Consider the following 17,917-nt stretch of genomic DNA (forward strand, 5'->3'; position numbering starts at 1 on the left):
GTCTTTCTCATTCGAGTCTATGTACCATGCACTCTTGCCCTCAAAGATCCCATCAAAAAGTAATAAACAAATTAGGAAATCAAAGATACCACTAAACTTAAGATTTTGATGTGCTATCCTCGGAGGGGACTTTTGCTAACTAAAGACAACCTCGCTCACCCCAACTGACAAGAAAGCAAGAGGTATAGATTTTGTACTCACGACGAGACAACCAAACACCTCTTCTTCTGACGCATGTTTGCGTGCTCTGTGTGGCTACTCATCCAAATAATGTCCACTTTGTATCCATTAACACGTGTTACCTCTATATATGGTCACTTTCTTTTAAAAATATATACCCGAAAAATTTTAGTGCACTAATAAGGGTGGGAGCGTCCGTGCTACTATGGTCGCTCTGGATATGTAGAAATGATATTGTCTTTGATGGGAAAATATCTTCTCCTATGCAGTTTATATTCCATTGTACGCATTGCCTTCTTATGCGGTTGGAGCGGGTGCCCAAAGAGTTTGTTTACCCAACATGGGTGACAACATAATCTGTGGATTGGCAACCAACTCTTTTGACATAGACATAGTGTTAGTCTCATATGACTTTACTATCATCAATATGTCATTCTTACTTTGTCATGATGTTATTGTTGGTTGTGTTCATTTTTGTTATGCAAAGGAAATGTGTTCGCCATCATGCTTGTATCTGCTTGATGATATATTTTGAGTTAATAAAAGTGCCCTTTATCATGAAAAGATTATAGTTGGGGGTGTGTAAGACATAAAAACAATGGGAAGATATCACTACCAAATTTCTTTAATTTCCCTCTACACCAAGTTGAAAGGATGTCCACTCACAACTACAACTCCTCCTGTTGAACAAATTAGGGTACGAACTAATTTTTATCATATGTATATCGACACCCACATTAGTGCATATAAATGTGATTAATTTTGTGTAATCGTTGTTGCACAAATAAGTTTGGGGTAATTTATATGGAGATACATAGTTTGAATCGAAAGGTCACACTAGTAGCATTCACACATTATGGAAGTATTTGTTCAAACTCCGGTAGAGAGAATGAGAGTGTCTTCACATTAGGTAGTGCATGTTTTGCTGGAAGATCTCATCAATCACAATGTTGTAGGCCTTTTCAGTACAATGAAAGCTATCCCAAAAAATATAGTCACAAGCGTTTGGACATGGAGGGTGGTATTGAATGAATACTGCCGCATTTAGCACGGTACTGCCACAACACCCCTCGGTTACCTCCTTGAAACCTACAAAATGGGAAGTTCCAAAATATTTAGTATTAAAATGTTACGATGACAACATGTCCATATCACATATTCCCAAGCACAAAAATTAGAACTATCGTGACATTCTTTAATATATCATATGCTCCACTATGCAACTTTAGTTCATATGAAGTTTCACTACACCACCATAATGTATCCCCTACCGACGTGTGTTGGGAGTAGTGTCTCTCACCAACCAAAAATTGGTTGAGAAAATTTACATTGAGAGTTGGTCGAGAAAACCTACCAACACTGACAAACTATCGACTAGGAATGCGTATATTTTTGCTAGCGGGCGGTCAATAAGGAATGCTTATATACCCACTCAAATGTTGGTCAGTAAAGAACACTGAGTGACCTCCTGTGGCTAAATGGGCTAATGTGCGTAGAGGAAAAGATTGAACGCCAAATTTTGGCCCTATTAGTGAAACTGCCACACACGAAGCCGTCACTCTTTCCCAACAACAATAAAACATATCAATATCCATAATTTCCCACCTCAAAGTCACCAGTCATGCTACCCTCTTTTACCCCAACAACAAGAATCTTAGAGCATCTCCACGACAATAATCAAATGGATGATTGATGAGTGCTATTTTCTCTCTCCTCACACCCTTGTTTGAACTAGATAATCTTAGAACATCTGAGAAAACCACTATGATATTACCACTAATGACTCGGGAATGCAAGAGATTGCAAATTATTTTTTTCATTTGTTTCCATAGTAAAAGAGGCCAAATATGGAGATAAATCATCTTTTAGAAGGAAACATAGAAAATGGATAAAGAAGAAATGAAATTGTATGCTCAAAAGTTAAGTCAGAGTGCATGACGACATTTGGTACGAGCACGAGTGCTCGTACCAGCGATCATATCACACGCGGGCGGCTCTCTAAGGTCCAACTCTCCAACTATTATAACGGGGACAAACGCAGAGTCATAACAAAGGAGCATCAAGAACACAATTTGCGAACCAGAACCTATCTTCCAACCCTAGCTGCCACCATGTCCCATCCCATATCCGTAGCTACCATGATCACCAGCACCACAACAACTCCCCTTCAAGTTAGCCATACTTGTAATCGTGTATCGCATCCGACAACCATTGTAAGACATATTATCAATAGAGCATTTATCTTTATGTTTTATCCAATTATTTCTTCTTGGGATCTGATCGCCATGTGTGAGTAATTCGGTAAGGCAATGGCTTCGGGCGTAGCCTTGCAACCCTATGTATTTGTATGAGAGATTGGTGGAACAAATTTAAAATAACATCATGTATGTGTTAGAGTTTATACATAGTTGTCTATTATCTCTTTCTTATTCTGCGAGCCTGCAGGTACCCACGGTATGATAATCGATCAATGAGGAGGTTAGGAGAAGGGAGGACAAGAAACACTATTCTGAACACCTGTGACATAAAGGTTTAGTACAATAGAGGAAGCCAATCCTTGGGAATACATGAGGTATAGTCATTAATCCCCTAATGATTTTGTGTGAATTATATTCTTAATAAATAAGGTAACCTTGTGTGATGGTAGGGGCCCGCGGTTGGGCACCTGACTCACAAACCGATCAAGACATAATTTGGACACATCCCACTTTGTCTCATTGCAATACCATCTTAACGAGTCTTCCAGAGCACAAACTAACATCATGATGATCCCTAGCGGAAATATATGGTTGTAAGAATCAAGTCCTCACACCCATCCTATTTTAATTCGAAGTGTTTACACCCCTAAGGTTGTTAAGGTCCGATACAAAACTCAAATTTTTATTCTCTCGTAAAGACTTGGTAGAACCTTTATCGTATCACACATCCTCTCGTGGGTGCGCTAACACAGGGTCACTCCTCGGTGAAAAGGGAGGAAAACCTTCGCTATCCAAAATAGACGCCAAAGGGCATCATTTCCCCAAATGAAAGATATGGACATCTCCGTGGATATCCGATTTGACACCTCGCCCTCATGTGTCAGTCTTATTGTTTGATATCCTCCGGGCACCCATGCGTACGTGGGTAGACCAGGCTTCAAGTCCGTCAAGACGAGGAACATACTGGTGGGATCCAGCTGATCCATTGCGCTGGCAACAGATAACAAAACATGCATGGTGATGCATTTCTAGGCCATGAGGGCGACGTCTGGTGCAGGAACAGTTTGGCAGATTGTGGAAATGCAAGTGTGTGGGTGTGATTTTGGGTGGTTCAGGGGGTGTCAGACATCAATCTGGCAGATGTAGACACCCCCTAAAGCTCCCCCAATTTGGGGTTGGCCTGGAGGATTCCGGACGTTTGTGACAGTCTGACAAAAATGATGGTCATGTTAGAGGCCAAAAAGTGTTGTGACTATTCAATCCATACATGAAGGGGATAATTGACGTGTCGGGTTGAAGGTTTCCCTTACAACTCTCTCTAGCTAGCCTCTCCATCGCGCCATTGTCCTCACACCCTACTGCCACCCTAGATCGCCCCACGAGCTCGAGCCCTCTCCTCTCCCCAGGTTCTCCCTTCCCACCCAGTCACTAATATCTCCTACGTTGTCGTCATCCTAGCACCATTCAACTCTCTCGAAAGACTAGGCCAAAATGTACCTAAAGATTATGTGAGCCTAGGTGGATCACTCCACGCGTCATCTTTCTTAGAGCGAGTACTATAAGCTTATATAAGCACGATATAAGAGTTAAAGTAATATTTTTATGATGACATGGAGGGGAGAAAAGAGGAGCCAACTATAGAATAAGGGCCAGCTACATCACGTGCTCCTAGGAACTATGTGAGAATAGAAGGTGAGCCATGTATTAATAAAGTATCACATCTTTATATCTAACTATTTTACTTGTCAGCTATAAGCTTAGCTATAAATGACATGACAACATCATATAGGCATCAGTTGTGTGTACTATTAACCATGCTCTTATCCATCGCCACATACATGTGTCTTGCCTCTTCATCATTTCCTTAGAAGATCACATGCATGTCATTCATATTCAAGAGACAATCCACCTGACATGGAACTACACTCCAATGAGTTTTCCTACCCTGAGTCCAGACAACCCCCTCTGTGGATGTCAAAATATGTGTGTTACTTTTGTACCATTCACTACCTAAAGAGACTAGAGTGAGTATGGGTTCAAGTACATAGAAAATTCATAACTTAGTTGTTCTTGCATTAGCTGAGTGTCTGTGTGAGATTAGCTCGCTCTCCAGATTTTGTTTTAGGAAAATGCATGAAGCGTCTACACCACATGCAACTATGATGCTCAATAGATCCCTTGCCAATGGATCTACTACCGTGGATGATGTGGTGACATTTGTGGGCGCCGCTAACTCCCTAGGAGTGCATCACCATGGTGGTCCCGTAGAGCTCCAAGGAAAACCTCAGGTTTGACTTGCCAGACTGGACAATGGCAACGTGTGACATCATTTATCTTCTTGGAGGCACTGTTTTGGATTTATTCGGTGGGATCTTAGATGTTAGGCGCCGTTGGAACACAATGTGGACTTAGCTGGAAGGTCATTTACTTCTGGGGATACCTTGATCTAGGTCTTCCGGATCGGGCAATAACAATGTGTGGATCAGCTCACCCTCGTGGAGACACCATTCTCGGAGCATGTGCTAGCTAAAGGGGTCCATAGGCGGAGTGATGTAATTTCTACCGTGTAGATGGCGACGAGTCTTGGTGATGGATGAGTGTAGGCCGGTGGCGTTGTTTGGTGTCGTAGTGGTGTCGACGGTAGTTGGGCCTCGCAAGGTCAATGTGTTGATGCCTCTTGAAGTTGGGACAATGGAACATGGCGGCGACTGATTCTAGAGTGTGTGCATGCTTTACGCGCTGAGGGTCTGCTAGACCGGTTGGTTCTCTAGGCTCGCCGTCGGGTGGCTTAGGGAGGTCGCTAAATTAGATGGTGTGTGTTAGTGCAAGTTCATGACACATTCTCAAGCTTCTAGGTGTAGCAACAGAGGTCACTAGAAAGGTGGCTATGGGTTGATCCGTGTATTTGTTTGTTTGGCTCTATGAAATAATCTAATATGGATGGTTGTGTGCATCATTGGATGCACAGGACGGGGGTTTCAACCTTCAAAAAAGAAAAAGAAAATAAAAGACTAAGTTGCTCAATAGCTCCCTCTAAACAGTGTATTAGCTGTAGCACATAATTATACTTCATAGTTGTATTATTTCTCTTCATTACCCTTTTTTACATTTGTATGTTAGTATAATATTGGTATCCAAATACTACCAGCAAAGAGTACAACTTGTACGTCCAGAGTACAATTTGTTAGATAAAGCTCGGCTTTAGCAAATAAGCTAGCACATGCAGTAAAATTGTTCATACGTGTGCATTGACAAATGATAGTAGTCATAGTCAAAATTATGTCAATATTAGGGAAATGGTGGACCTACTCTTTAGCATCAAACTAAATTTTCGGGAAAGCCACCAACCAAGTAAAATACTAAATCTCTATTACAAATTATAATTCTATTAAACCATGCAAGCTATAAACTGTACATGTTTTTAGAAAGATTTAGATGAAGGGAATAACAAAGGAGTATATGTTCTAATTCTTGGCAAGTAATGACCGCTGCGGCTTCTATTCATTGAATTAATGGTTCATCGTCCATGAATGAGGCTTATGTACATATTATTGTTTTACATGACTCGAGAGAGTTGAATCCAAGGAAGAATAATATGCCAACAAAGGAGTATATATTCATTGAATATTTGTTGTAAAGCCCCCTTAAAAGGCTCCTCTATCCACCAATATGAAAGCATATCAATCTTATCATCATGATTTTTTGTTTCCATGTTAAAAAATCATTTGTTAGATTAGTATGGATGTGCTTATGTATGCATGGACATGTCATGGAACTCGTGTTGCTAAGACAAGAAGTCTCTTGATAAAGGAATAAATTATTGCAGACTGGTAGCCGCTAGGACTAGGGTCTTATGAGGTTCTTGTCAATATTGGAATCAGAAGGGACGCTGCACTACCTTATCAATATGATGGTTTATCACATCTCAGTGATGCTATCACAAAATTAGTTGCATGGCCAACTAGCAAAGCAATCACCAACTATGTGTGTTTTCACCACTTAGCTTCTACTATTTGTTGTGTGATCCTGACTAGTTATTAATTTCCCAAATGAAGGCCTACAAGCCCGCATTGTCTTACACATCCTGAAACTAAGGCATGGTATCATGATTATCATTTTAACAAGTATTAGAAAGATTCCACATAGCTTAAGAAATATCTAAGTGGCTACTAAATGCATTCATACAATTAACGTCTTTACTTAATATTTAACATGTTGCTTTATTGTCATGGTGTATGTTTTCTGATGAATCTGATCCAACAAGATGGTTGTCAAAAGGAGAATCTCCACTAGGTCCACTTCACACTTGATCTGTAAACTATGTGATATGATTATGTGCATTGTGTTTTGTTGTGATCTTAGTATCATTCTAAATTAGTTTGATTTGGTCGATAAACATATACTATAGTTGTCTTTACCAGGTGTTTGACTTTCTTTGTTTTGTTGACTATTGATAGGAACAGAGACCAATCTTGATCTTTTCTAGTGTATTTGTTCATCTTCCACCCCCTCTTTGGCACCGTTGGACTAGAGCGGTTTGAGGGCTCTCGTGCACCATATGTTCTCCTAATTAAATCACTTTTTATCATTGGAACTACAACTCCTAAAATGAAACTAGAAGATATACCAAATAGTGTCGTTTTGGCTCTAGGATCATATGCTCTCTCATTATCAGTAATTGTTTTCCGAAAATTCTGATTTTATGTGTGGATGTTCATGTTAGTCTAACAAGTGTGCTTGATAGTTTTCATGCGAAATGGTATAGGAGTGCTTCGTTGGTGAAATAACATAAATTTAGTGTAACATTTCATATTCGATTTATACTTTTAGCACATGTCAAAATGCTTAATATTTTCCGATAAAAAATTGCAGGATGAATTTGGGTCTAACAATGAAAATATCTTCTTTTTAATAAAAATCAACAATTTCAAAAAACATTTTTGGAGGGAGGAGCATATGCGACAAGATTTATTGTGGCGTGTATTATGTTGTGCGAGCATGAGGAATTGCCCATGTTTTTTTTGCATCAACTATATGTGTGTAATGGAGAAATTCTATCTCATTGGGCATGCACATTTTGACTATAATTTTGTAAGCCTGGGGTGTGTGGTAAACATGTGGAGAACAGATGACCAATATGTGTGAGAATTAATGTATCCAATTATCATCCTGTTGTGGTATTTTGGAGGATATGCATGTTGATATTTTGAATCCATATTGTTTTGGTATAAAAGTTTCATGGTTGCTTGGTCAGTCTAGCCATTACCAAATATCTAGATGTAAATTTAGAGTTATATTTGCCCGTGAAGGGAAATGTTGGTTGGCAAAGACATTTTGTCACATTACTGCCAAGGAAAATCTCACAACTAGACCAATGGAAGGTTAGTCGTTCAAGACTATGTTGTCAGACCGTTGGTTGACAAAAGATTGAAACTAATGTCCACTACCAACAATATGTTAGCCGGGAAAACTATTACACCGATGATATATTGCGAGTATGTAAAGAAATGTCGGTTGGGAAAGACATTTCCCTATTGTACCTTCGCTGACGGGAAGGGAAGGTAGGTAGAACCCTGCAGCTACCAACTTTCTCTCTATGGAAGTTGTTTTCCCGACCAATCTAAATGTTGAGGATCTAGTGTAGTGTTTATGAATTTACAAAAAATAATAGGTTAATTTGTGTGTGTTATCTACTAATATGGTTTAAAGGCATCAATACTCTAAATTAGTAACAACTGAGGGAATAGTGTACACTCACCATAAAAATCATGTTGTTGAACGAGATCAAGCAGATTGTAGTATATATCAAGATAAACAAACCTTGAATCATTAACACTTCGTTCTACATTTAATCTTTCAATTTCCTTTTCTATTCCTGAATTGAATAATTCCGCTGCTTGATTCTGGAGTGCATCACATTCTCTTGACCCATGTTTTCTTTGGGAAGGACAACATCCAATTGGTGGAATGCCAAAGAATCCAATTCTCTTTGCACCAATATCATTTAATTTCTATGTACAAGAGAATGTTAGACTGGTTCCCTCTTAAATACAAGTGACCTGGTTTAATGTAAATCAATGGAAACTATAGGAATAATGAAAATGCAAGTAGCCGAGTGTAAATCATTTATGAAATCCTCATAATGCAATAATTATACAACTTTCCTATAGATGCTGAAACAATTGCTCAAAGAATTCAATGATATACGAAAAGACAACAATCTAGTAGATTCGCAAACACATAAATTATATATACTAGATGACACCCACATGTTGCATGAGATATTTGTGGAAACTAAAAGCACTAAGCAACATGAAGTAGATGACTATGTGTCATGCATACAATGCTTCGACCTAGATGTTTATAAACTTCTATTAGCAAAGAGAAAATATTATTTAGTTAAATGTTGAAGTACCATACTATTTTTCTTATTTCCGAGTAGACCTAACAAGTGCAACATTCCTAAATAGAAGTTATCTAAATTCATCATATGTTCCCTCACTTACCAGTTGAAAGGGACTTAAATAAAATCACTTTGTGGTGCGAGAGATGAGAAGTGGGTATGGATTGGAGGAGGCACACATGCAATTGATTACTAAAGCTAATAGGGTGATGCGGCAATTGCGATGAGGTGCCATAGCTGCATGTGCTCGAAAACAAGTTAGCGAGGGCTATCTATTTGGATATAAAATATTTGTGATGGAACAAAAGGGAAACTTCACATGTACTACAAAAGTAATGGTTCATAGGAGTCTAGTGGGAATATGGAAAACCTAAAACCCTTTAAGATCAAAGAACTTTGTGGAGATAGACACACACACGCACGCGCACAAACAGAGAGAGAGAGAGGGAGCCTTTTCTCATTTCAAGGTAAACCAAACAACCGCAAAACTCCTAAATACAAATTATCTAAATTCATAATATGTGCCTCTCTTAATAGTTGTAAGGGAGTTTAAAAAATCACATTCCCCACAAAAAGTTAAAAAAAATCACTTTGTGGTGCGAGAGATGGAAAGTGGGTATGGATTAGAGGAGGCATGCATGCAGTTAATTAATAAATATAATACGGGTGATGTGGCAATTGTGATGAGGTGCCATAGCTGCATGTCCTCTCAAACAAGTTAGTGACGATCATCTATTTAGATATAGAATATTTATGATGGAACAAAAGGAAAAATTCACATGTACTATAAAAATAATGGTTCATAGGAGTCTGGTGGATATGCAATACTTTAAAACCTTCAAGTTCAGAAGAACTTGGGGGGGGGGGGCACTTACGATAGTAAAATTGACTGCGGAAGAGATAAGAAATTTCACATAGGAAGGAAGATCATATTGATGGCGCCTCAGCGGAATTGAAAAATAATTATTTGCGATGTCATTGGCTCCCATGGCAGTAAAGTAAATGCCTCGAGAGATAACACGTGACGCTTCCTCCTCTCCGACTAAAGATATTAACTTCTCTTTATATTCAAGAAATAACTCAAGTTGCCCAGTACTTGAAGTAGCAATCTGAAGGATGAGAAAATATTATTTTCAAATTATGATAAAAAGATTAATTTTAAGTAAAAATGAAAATAAATATAATAAAAACTATATTTTGAGGTGCATGTGTTATGAATTTTTTACCGCGGGTATCGAAGTTAAGGGGTCATATCCACTACCTCCAGAGGCAAATGCGACACCAGTAAGTAGCTCACTTAGTTCAAGATCATCTCCAATGTACGGTGGTAAGAACTCTTTGACTCCTAATTTAGAAGCTGCTTAATCAAGAAAACAAATTTAACAAGTGAAATTTTCACATGATGTAACACCGTAATCTTTGTGTATAAATAAATTTCCAGTCTATTACACAGTTTAAATTCATAAATAGTACTTTTAAAAAGCAACCCTTTTAGGGGCACAAAACTTGCATACATAGGTAGGTACGTATTTGGATATTGTGAACACTAATTTCATTCGACACCATCAGCATTAACAATAATTTGGAGGCAAATTATTATATATTTTGAAATGGCTGGTGTGGTTTCAACAGAAACTTCAAACGATAAATTATTTTCACTGAGTAAGTTTTACAAAGAAAATTGTGTATTTTCCATTAGAACTTTTAATGTCACACCCATATACATACTTCAACGATACCCCATACATTGTGGCCGAAATCCTTTTAAAATGCATAAATAAGCACTAAAAGAGTAAAGTAAACTAAGGTAAAGTATTTTACACACGACTTAATTAGTTCCCTAAAAAAACCTGCATGAGGTAATGATGTGGCATGTTTTGTATGAATGAATTAATACAAAACATAACTTATGACTATATACATGAGTTGGTGATGTGGAATTGCTACATGGAGAGAAAAACTAGATTAGAAATAATTTGATAAATTATTTTTAAATATGAAAAACAACTCTATAGCGAAGCTATCGTGGTTTTGGACGAGCCAGGTAAGCAAACATGCAATTATGCCTAAAAGGCAAGGAAAAAAGACCGAGAAAAGTAAGAAACGCCCTTTCTACACAAAGAAAAGACACTTGTGTGAAAAGGTAACAAAGAAGACAAATAAAAGTGCGAAAAGGTCATTCATATACAATAAAAATGCACTTGTTCAAATGCCATTGAAATCCGACACCTCGTATATAAAAAAGGCACTTATACCAAAGGGTGTGTAGCTACCACCATGCATAGAAAATTTCCTCTCAAAACTAGATAATCAATTACAAATATTTAAGTATATGTTTTTTAGAACTAAATTTGTTTACCACTAACGAGCTGAGTATTGCATCATCTCACATGTCAATAGGAAAACAAGGAGAGGGAGGGAGGGAGAGGGAGAGAGGGAGAGGGAGAGAGAGAGAGAGAGAGAGAGAGGGAGGGAGGGAGGGAGGGAGAGAGAGAGAGAGAGAGAGAGTCCGCGTTAGCGAAATTTTGGTGGACGGGTGAATCAGAGCACTTTATTTCGTATGATTCAAAAATGATATTTACAAGTTAAAAAATAAAAATAAAATTTTGTTCGAAAGTATTATGATTTGCGAGCTGCAAAAAAACTAATCTCGGCCAGCAATGAAAATGGCCCATTTTCATGTATGTATTCTATTTTTTTGTTACGTCATGTATGAAAGTATATTGTTATGAAAATTTCCCTAAACGTGTTATATATTTGTGTATGCATACAAAGTTATTTTTGTGATGTAGAACTATGTTTTTTTAAAGTCCTCCGATGCACCCGTCCACCGTTTGCACTTTTCGCAAATCTGCCAGATATGTAAGCGAGTTTTTGTTACAACTCATGTCTCCCTTACATGGCAATTCTCTGTTGTGGCTTTCTGCTGGAAATCAAAATGAATACGAAACAAACATATTTGAGAAAAAGGTTGCTTCCCTTGCTTAATTCTAGAACTATTTTGCTAAAACAATCAGAATGCACACAACCATAGTAGGTAGTGATGCAATGTTTATAGACTTTAATGATTTAACCAATAACCAGGACTAACATTCTTATGCAAATATGTGGTGAACTAAATTGTGTTTACTATCCACTGATTTGAGTAACTACCGTGGTTCCATTTTTTATACAAACATGTGTAAAGAGTTCAATAATGTTTTTTCCTGGTCTACATATATTTTTTGAGAGTATTCCTCCCGATAATAAAAAAATGTGGAAACTCAAACTACCTTTTCAAATGAAGATACTTCTCCGATTTTTCAGCAGAGGTGTAACTACCGTGGTTCCATTTTTTATACAAACATGTGTATGGGTCCATATCCACCCGCCCCATGCTGTTCCGGTGGGTGGCTGCCCATCCACCAACGCGGGTCGTGCCGCAACCAGCGCTCATCCCCATGGCCGCTAGCAGCTACCTGCCTCGTCGGACCCGGCCACAATGGAGCTGCAACCGGTTGAAGCTTTTTCCATAGCCGTTTGTAGCTCTCGTCAATGCTAGTTGTAGCTTGCGCCTTCACATCGCAGTTCTCGCCAACGCTTGTATTTTTGGAAGTTTCACTGTGGAAGATTTTTTTCATATAGGTTGAAGTTTTTTTTTACACTGGATGAAGCTTTTCTGCCATGGTTGAAGTTTTTTCCCATTCCGATCGAAACATTTTTCACAGCGGTTGAAGCTTTTCTTGACGCTGGTTGAAGCTTTGTTTCATTCCGGATGAAGCTTTTTCTGTCATGGTTAAAGTTTTTTCCCATCCGATCGAAACATTTTTTCACAACGGTTGAAGCTTTTATTGACGCCGGTTGAAGCATTTTTTCATGATGGTTGAAGCTTTTCTTCACGCTGGATGAAGCTTTTCTGCCATGATTAAAAAATTTCCCCATTCCGATCAAAACATTTTTTTACAACGGCTGAAGCTTTTCTGAACGCTGGTTGAAGTTTTTTTTCCATGGTTGAAGCTTTTATTGACAACGACGACGAGCGGCCATGGCAGGAGCTGCAAGGACGGCGACCAGCGACGAGGACGGGGCGGCTTGCGGCGCTGCGGGGTGCGATTTGCAGTGTTGTGTGTGTGTGTGGGGGGAGGGGGTGGCTTGTGGCAGTGTATAGCGGGGCTGCGCTTGAAAAAGGAAAAAAATATGAAGATGTCAACGCAGATCGAACGACGGGGCTGGCTGCATCCGGCGGCTAGGGCACGACCGACCCAACTATTGAGGCCGGTGCAACGTCACCTAGCAATGCCCATAATTTATTCTTTTTATCGTAACTCTTATAACTAGGTTTAGTTGGTACTTGAAAGGCAAGTGGGTTCATATCATTGACCAAGGTGCCTCGGTTTAATCGGGAAATGAGCAAGTTGCATTTAAGTGCTAATTTTCTCCATAATAATGCATGTGCATTCAACTATATACCATCAATATATGTTTACTTGAAGAAATACATGCACTGAACATGTATTATGTTGTAACAATAGGAGGGAAATGTTGAATGAAGTTTCTGGTTGAGCTGATTTTCCATAGTATCACCTCAACATATCACCCATGCATTGAGTGGTTTTCCGTTGTAATGCATTAACACTTACCTGTAATGAAATAAACACTTTCATGATTTTTTACCATGTATTAATGAAATTTTGATGGAGATACCGACTAACGGAGAGCATCATACATCAAGCCCATTAAATGGTGCTCACAGTAGGAATTAATTTGGATGTGACATAAGACCATCGACTTCAGAATTCCTCCATCAAGTTCCTTTTGTTTCTATTTCTTCACAGTTTTAAATTTAAAACTCCGGTACACAATTGTGACTGCTACATTCTCACCTCATTTATATGCTAACATTTTTGAAAATTGGTAAAATTTGAAGGGGTTAATTTTAGGTGGTAGTTAATCCAATGAATTTAAAACACACTCGTCAATTAGGGTGCAGTCATGTTAGCGTGCGTAGGGTGTACATATCCCACATTGATCTATCTCACTCAAACTCCCTCGTAAAAACTTCAACAAGGTAGATTATTAAACTGCCGCGGTAGGTATTATTCTGTACACCTCAAAATTATGTAAGATGTGAGGTTTCCAACCTTTATTTTTTTCTTTCGCAATTGTCAGGCTCCAACCTGAAATGTTTATTCACCAATGTACAGAGGAAACCATAGTTTTTGAAAGGTGGCAAAAGATTTGCCACATTCATTAATTAAGAAGATAATTAAACACACCGAACACCAAGAGTTGAAAAGGAAAAGAAAAACAAGCCTACTTTTCAGATAATATAAAACCCAAGTGTTTCGTCTATGCAACCACCCACAATACTCACTCCTTGTGGATATGCAAGAAAATGACCTAACCGAATGAGTGCTTATTGTTGAAGACCCTTGCATTGCTCTTGTTCCATAAGACCCAAGTTACGAGCATGACAAGAGAGGCCATGGCTTTACTCCTAGATACGCCTTGGTGGATGAGGTGATCCCGCGCATAGTCGAAATCATACCAAGAGGATGCACCAAAAAGGTGCAGACCAAGGCAAACCTTAACCATGTTTCAAATCCTGGTGAAGTAGCGGCATTGGAAGGTCAAATGCGTTGCCGTCTTCGGTCCACGGTTGCAACGGAGGCACGTGCCACAGCTAGCCCATTCTCACTTGGCGAGCTGGTCCACCGCCCAACCCTTGTTTTGGGTGATGAGCGGCACAAAATTGTTGCAATTTGAAGGCTCCTAAATTTTCCAGGAAACCATAGTTGCTTTGTGCAGTCCAATAATATGACATATTTTGCCTTGGATCCACAAGAAATGTACTTAAATTTCTCTCTAAAATGATGCAACTTAATTAATGCAGCTGCATGGTCGAGGTTCAACGTCAATCATATGGAAAGTGGGAGAACTCTACGAAGGTAGGGAAAGCTAGTTCAATGATGAGCAAGGAGTGGCGTCCAAGAAAATGTTGAGTTTCTTCGTCCATCTTGCATTTGGTAGTCCATCTACAAAATAAGTAACATCGGTCCGTCCGTCCATGGACTAATCGGCGATGCTGGACGTGCATGTAGGATTTAGCTGCTGCAATTTGTTTAAATTTCCATCTTTCATTCATGTGAGCAGGACTTAAATGCACACGAAATCTATCACGTACGGCATTTTATGGGGGAGTGGCCTGATGGAAATTTGGCTGTGTAGTTTTTAACACATTACAATCATAGATGCTCACGTACGCGCATATCATAAAAAGTTTAAAATAAATTTAAAAAAATATGAGCGTCAATGTCAAATTTAGTACTTGAACTCTGATCAATTGGTTCAACCATAAGGATCTAACCATCTCTGAGCTGCGCTCAATTTTCTGGCCAATGCTAAGACGAAGCTATAGCTGAAGAAAAAATAAGGTGTAGTGGTAGTAGCGACAATGATCCATTTGAGTTGGAGAAGACAGCAACACGTGCATGGATTCGGAGCGTAACAACAACGCAAAGAGCCAATGGACGGAGGGGCGAGTGGAAACTTCAGAACAAATGAGGTGAGCATGCATCTTTTCATGTTCATGTTCGGATATAGCCATATGGAGGAGGAGCCGTGTAAAGTTAAGAAGTAAAGGAAAATTCTCGTAAAAAAAGAATTAAAGAAAAACTTAAGAAGTGTGTGCGAGAGCCGCATGGGAGACGGCGTCAAATTCTGGTTAGCTAATCGGCCTGGTCAAACTCTACTCCAAGTTAAGTTCCCGTGCCTCCTATTCCCAAAATGGAAAGTTTCGTGACCTCTCGGTGTTGTGGCCATTCTCGTCAAGGATGTTTCGAGAGAAAAAAACATCTTTGACGAAAATGGTTAGCATCAAGAGGGAGTTAATTAACAAATAAAAGTTCAACTTTCTCGTTTTTGTCTCCGCTTTAATCGTGATGCACAACATAAAATGACTTATACATTGTTAGAAAGGGACTTTCGGTATGGTGCTAAGAGGTAGATGCCTCGGGTTTCTTCTTTGCCAAATATATGTACAGTAAATTTTTATCGGTCCTTGTATCCGGCATGATAAAACCCAAGATAGACTATCAATAATCCTAAACCTATGAAACTATTACATGCGATTCACGTAACCTTTCTCTAAATTCATTCTAATTTTGAGGACCGGGAAGCTCCGTCTTTGGTGATCATTGAACATGTCATAATAAACTTTTGGCTGAAAGAGGTATTTCGAATCAGCATGGTAGCTACTTATTTATGGGTGTTGCTAGGTCCCAGTCGACCGAGAATTAACCAAGTCTCAGTAAAATGATATACTATATAAAAAGAAAAAAGAAAAATCTGAAAAGAGAAATTATGTACGAATCTTTATGCGAGATCAAAGGAATATAATACCGATAGAGACATAACGAAGTCTCAGTCGAGTGAGACTTGACAAAACTGCTTACTTGTACCATCTATTTTTCTTTCAGCTGTGGTTGTCCTTGGAAAAGATCAAGGATTTAACGCTGACGAAGACGGTGGTGGGCAAGATCAGAGCATTCCATGGCGAGAACATACAAGATGCTTTGCTTGTTATGCCCGTGGCCTTTCTGTTTTTAGTTACTCCGCAAACTATTGCTCCTTGCTTAAGTCATGTCATGTAGTGTAATACTTCCTTCGTTCTTAAATATAAGATATTTTAAATTTTTTACTATAAACTACTCCCCCTCCGTTTCAAAATATAAGACATTTTAGAGATTTTATTATAGACTACATACGAATGTATATATACATATTTTCTATTCTCGTTAGTATATAAACTTTTTAATAATGCCTGTCTACGAGCGATGAATATGTCAAGTTTTTTTCTGAAAAAAAGCCGGCCGTACATTGTTGCGGCATGGTCCAAGCAAAACGTTCATCTTAGTCAAAACATTTTCTTGTACTAGCAGCGCAGAGCTTAGTTATAGCTATGTCCGTACCTAGCATGTCCCCTGGAACCCTGCCATTGGAGAACCTCCCGGTGGCCTTCCCGCCTGGGAAGTCCTGCCCGTACGGCGGGAAGTTGGCCCTCGCCTCGGTCAGCCGGTTGTTGTTGTTGCCGGGATCGACGAGCGAGTCGCCGAACATGAAGACGGCCGAGATCTTGCTCTTACCCGTGCCTACTGCTGCATCGGCGCACGAGAGGGGCGCCAGCACAACCAGCAGCACGCTGCCCACGAGCAGCAGCGCATGGCCAGGCATTGTCCTTGCGTGAGTGTGTACAATGTGTTAGCGGTATGTGTTCTGGATCGATCGCATACCACGGGAGCATCTTTATAGCGAGCGAGGTGGTATGGAGCGGATGGGAATTACATGCGGGCGCGTACCGATGAATGATGTATGCATACGGATACGGTTGGTTGCTCGTCGCATGCATTCAATAGGTCGTATAGTACTCCTACCAGACGGGCCGATTTAATGTGTGATGGCGAAAAATTATACTATATACACTACTACTCCATGATAGGAGGATGTCATGCACTGTAGTGCAAGCTGATCGCTAGCTTATCGCGATCTCATCCGTGGAAAGGGACTCGGCGGCTACCAAACCTACCGACCGATCGAATATAACGGTGCGACCCGACCCAAGGAGAACCAGCCGGTCAGCCATCGGCCCATAAAGCGGCGCCTTGGGCTACATGCGCAAGAGCTGAGTCGCCTCACAGCGTTATCCTCTTCTCATCCTGTAGTACATGTATGTAGTACAGAAATGGTCGACCGCTGGACAGGGTACGTCGACACCACCCTAGTGATGAGTTTTTCTCGAAACAGGCTTCATCCCGTTTTATAAATAAAACCATTATCAAACAGGTATATGATCGAACGATACAAGATGATGAAATAACCCTTTTACAAAGCCGATCCTAAAATAAACGGCAAGAGACGAGAAGAAACTACAGGAATAATTGAACACAACATGACATTACACCCTAGCACACCTAAGCTCGACGACAGCGCCCTGAGAAGGTAAAACGACGTCAAGCGTCACCACTGTCGTCGCCCGGAGCCGTGACATGGAGAGAAGAACCACGACAACGTCTTCACGGAGATAGCGGCGCCCACAAGCGGCACCATTGTCGGCGCCGAGACGCGAAGCTTTCGCTCGGCAACTCACCCATGTCACCAC

At 39.7% G+C, this 17,917-nt stretch overlaps 1 protein-coding gene across 4 annotated transcripts; it reads right to left on the reverse strand.

Moving 5' to 3' along the window:
- Nucleotides 1-812: 812 nt before the first annotated feature.
- On the reverse strand, nucleotides 813-17,045 carry LOC123413310 (GDSL esterase/lipase EXL1-like). 4 transcript variants are annotated; one of them, XR_006613724.1, is made up of 6 exons: nucleotides 16,731-17,045; nucleotides 10,008-10,138; nucleotides 9,657-9,890; nucleotides 8,137-8,389; nucleotides 7,919-8,013; nucleotides 1,191-1,269 (listed from the first exon to the last, which is right to left on the reverse strand). XR_006613724.1 is itself a non-coding variant. In XM_045106251.1 (5 exons), exons 1-5 carry the CDS (start codon nucleotides 16,990-16,992, stop codon nucleotides 1,082-1,084), a joined length of 1,068 nt encoding a protein of 355 aa, XP_044962186.1. In that variant the 5' UTR covers nucleotides 16,993-17,045; the 3' UTR covers nucleotides 817-1,081. The 4 variants fall into 4 exon arrangements, 3 of the variants coding, with proteins under 3 accessions (XP_044962188.1, XP_044962186.1, XP_044962187.1); XM_045106251.1 differs by lacking the exon at nucleotides 7,919-8,013 and having other exon boundaries at nucleotides 817-1,269; XM_045106252.1 differs by lacking the exon at nucleotides 7,919-8,013 and having other exon boundaries at nucleotides 1,077-1,269; nucleotides 8,199-8,389.
- Nucleotides 17,046-17,917: the final 872 nt, after the last annotated feature.

Source organism: Hordeum vulgare, chromosome 7H (genome assembly GCF_904849725.1).
Source record: "Hordeum vulgare subsp. vulgare chromosome 7H, MorexV3_pseudomolecules_assembly, whole genome shotgun sequence".
Taxonomy (NCBI): Eukaryota; Viridiplantae; Streptophyta; class Magnoliopsida; order Poales; family Poaceae; genus Hordeum; species Hordeum vulgare.

Coding starts and splice junctions, on each gene's coding strand:
- LOC123413310 (XM_045106251.1), bottom strand. CDS start 16,992: ATGCCTGGCCATGCGCTGCTGCTCGTGGGCAGCGTGCTGCTGGTTGTG. Junction 10,139..16,730: donor GGTTCCAGGGGACATGCTAG/GTACGGACATAG, acceptor TTGATTAAGCAG/CTTCTAAATTAGGAGTCAAA. Junction 8,390..9,656: donor CCGCAGTCAATTTTACTATC/GTAAGTGCCCCC, acceptor TCTTGTACATAG/AAATTAAATGATATTGGTGC.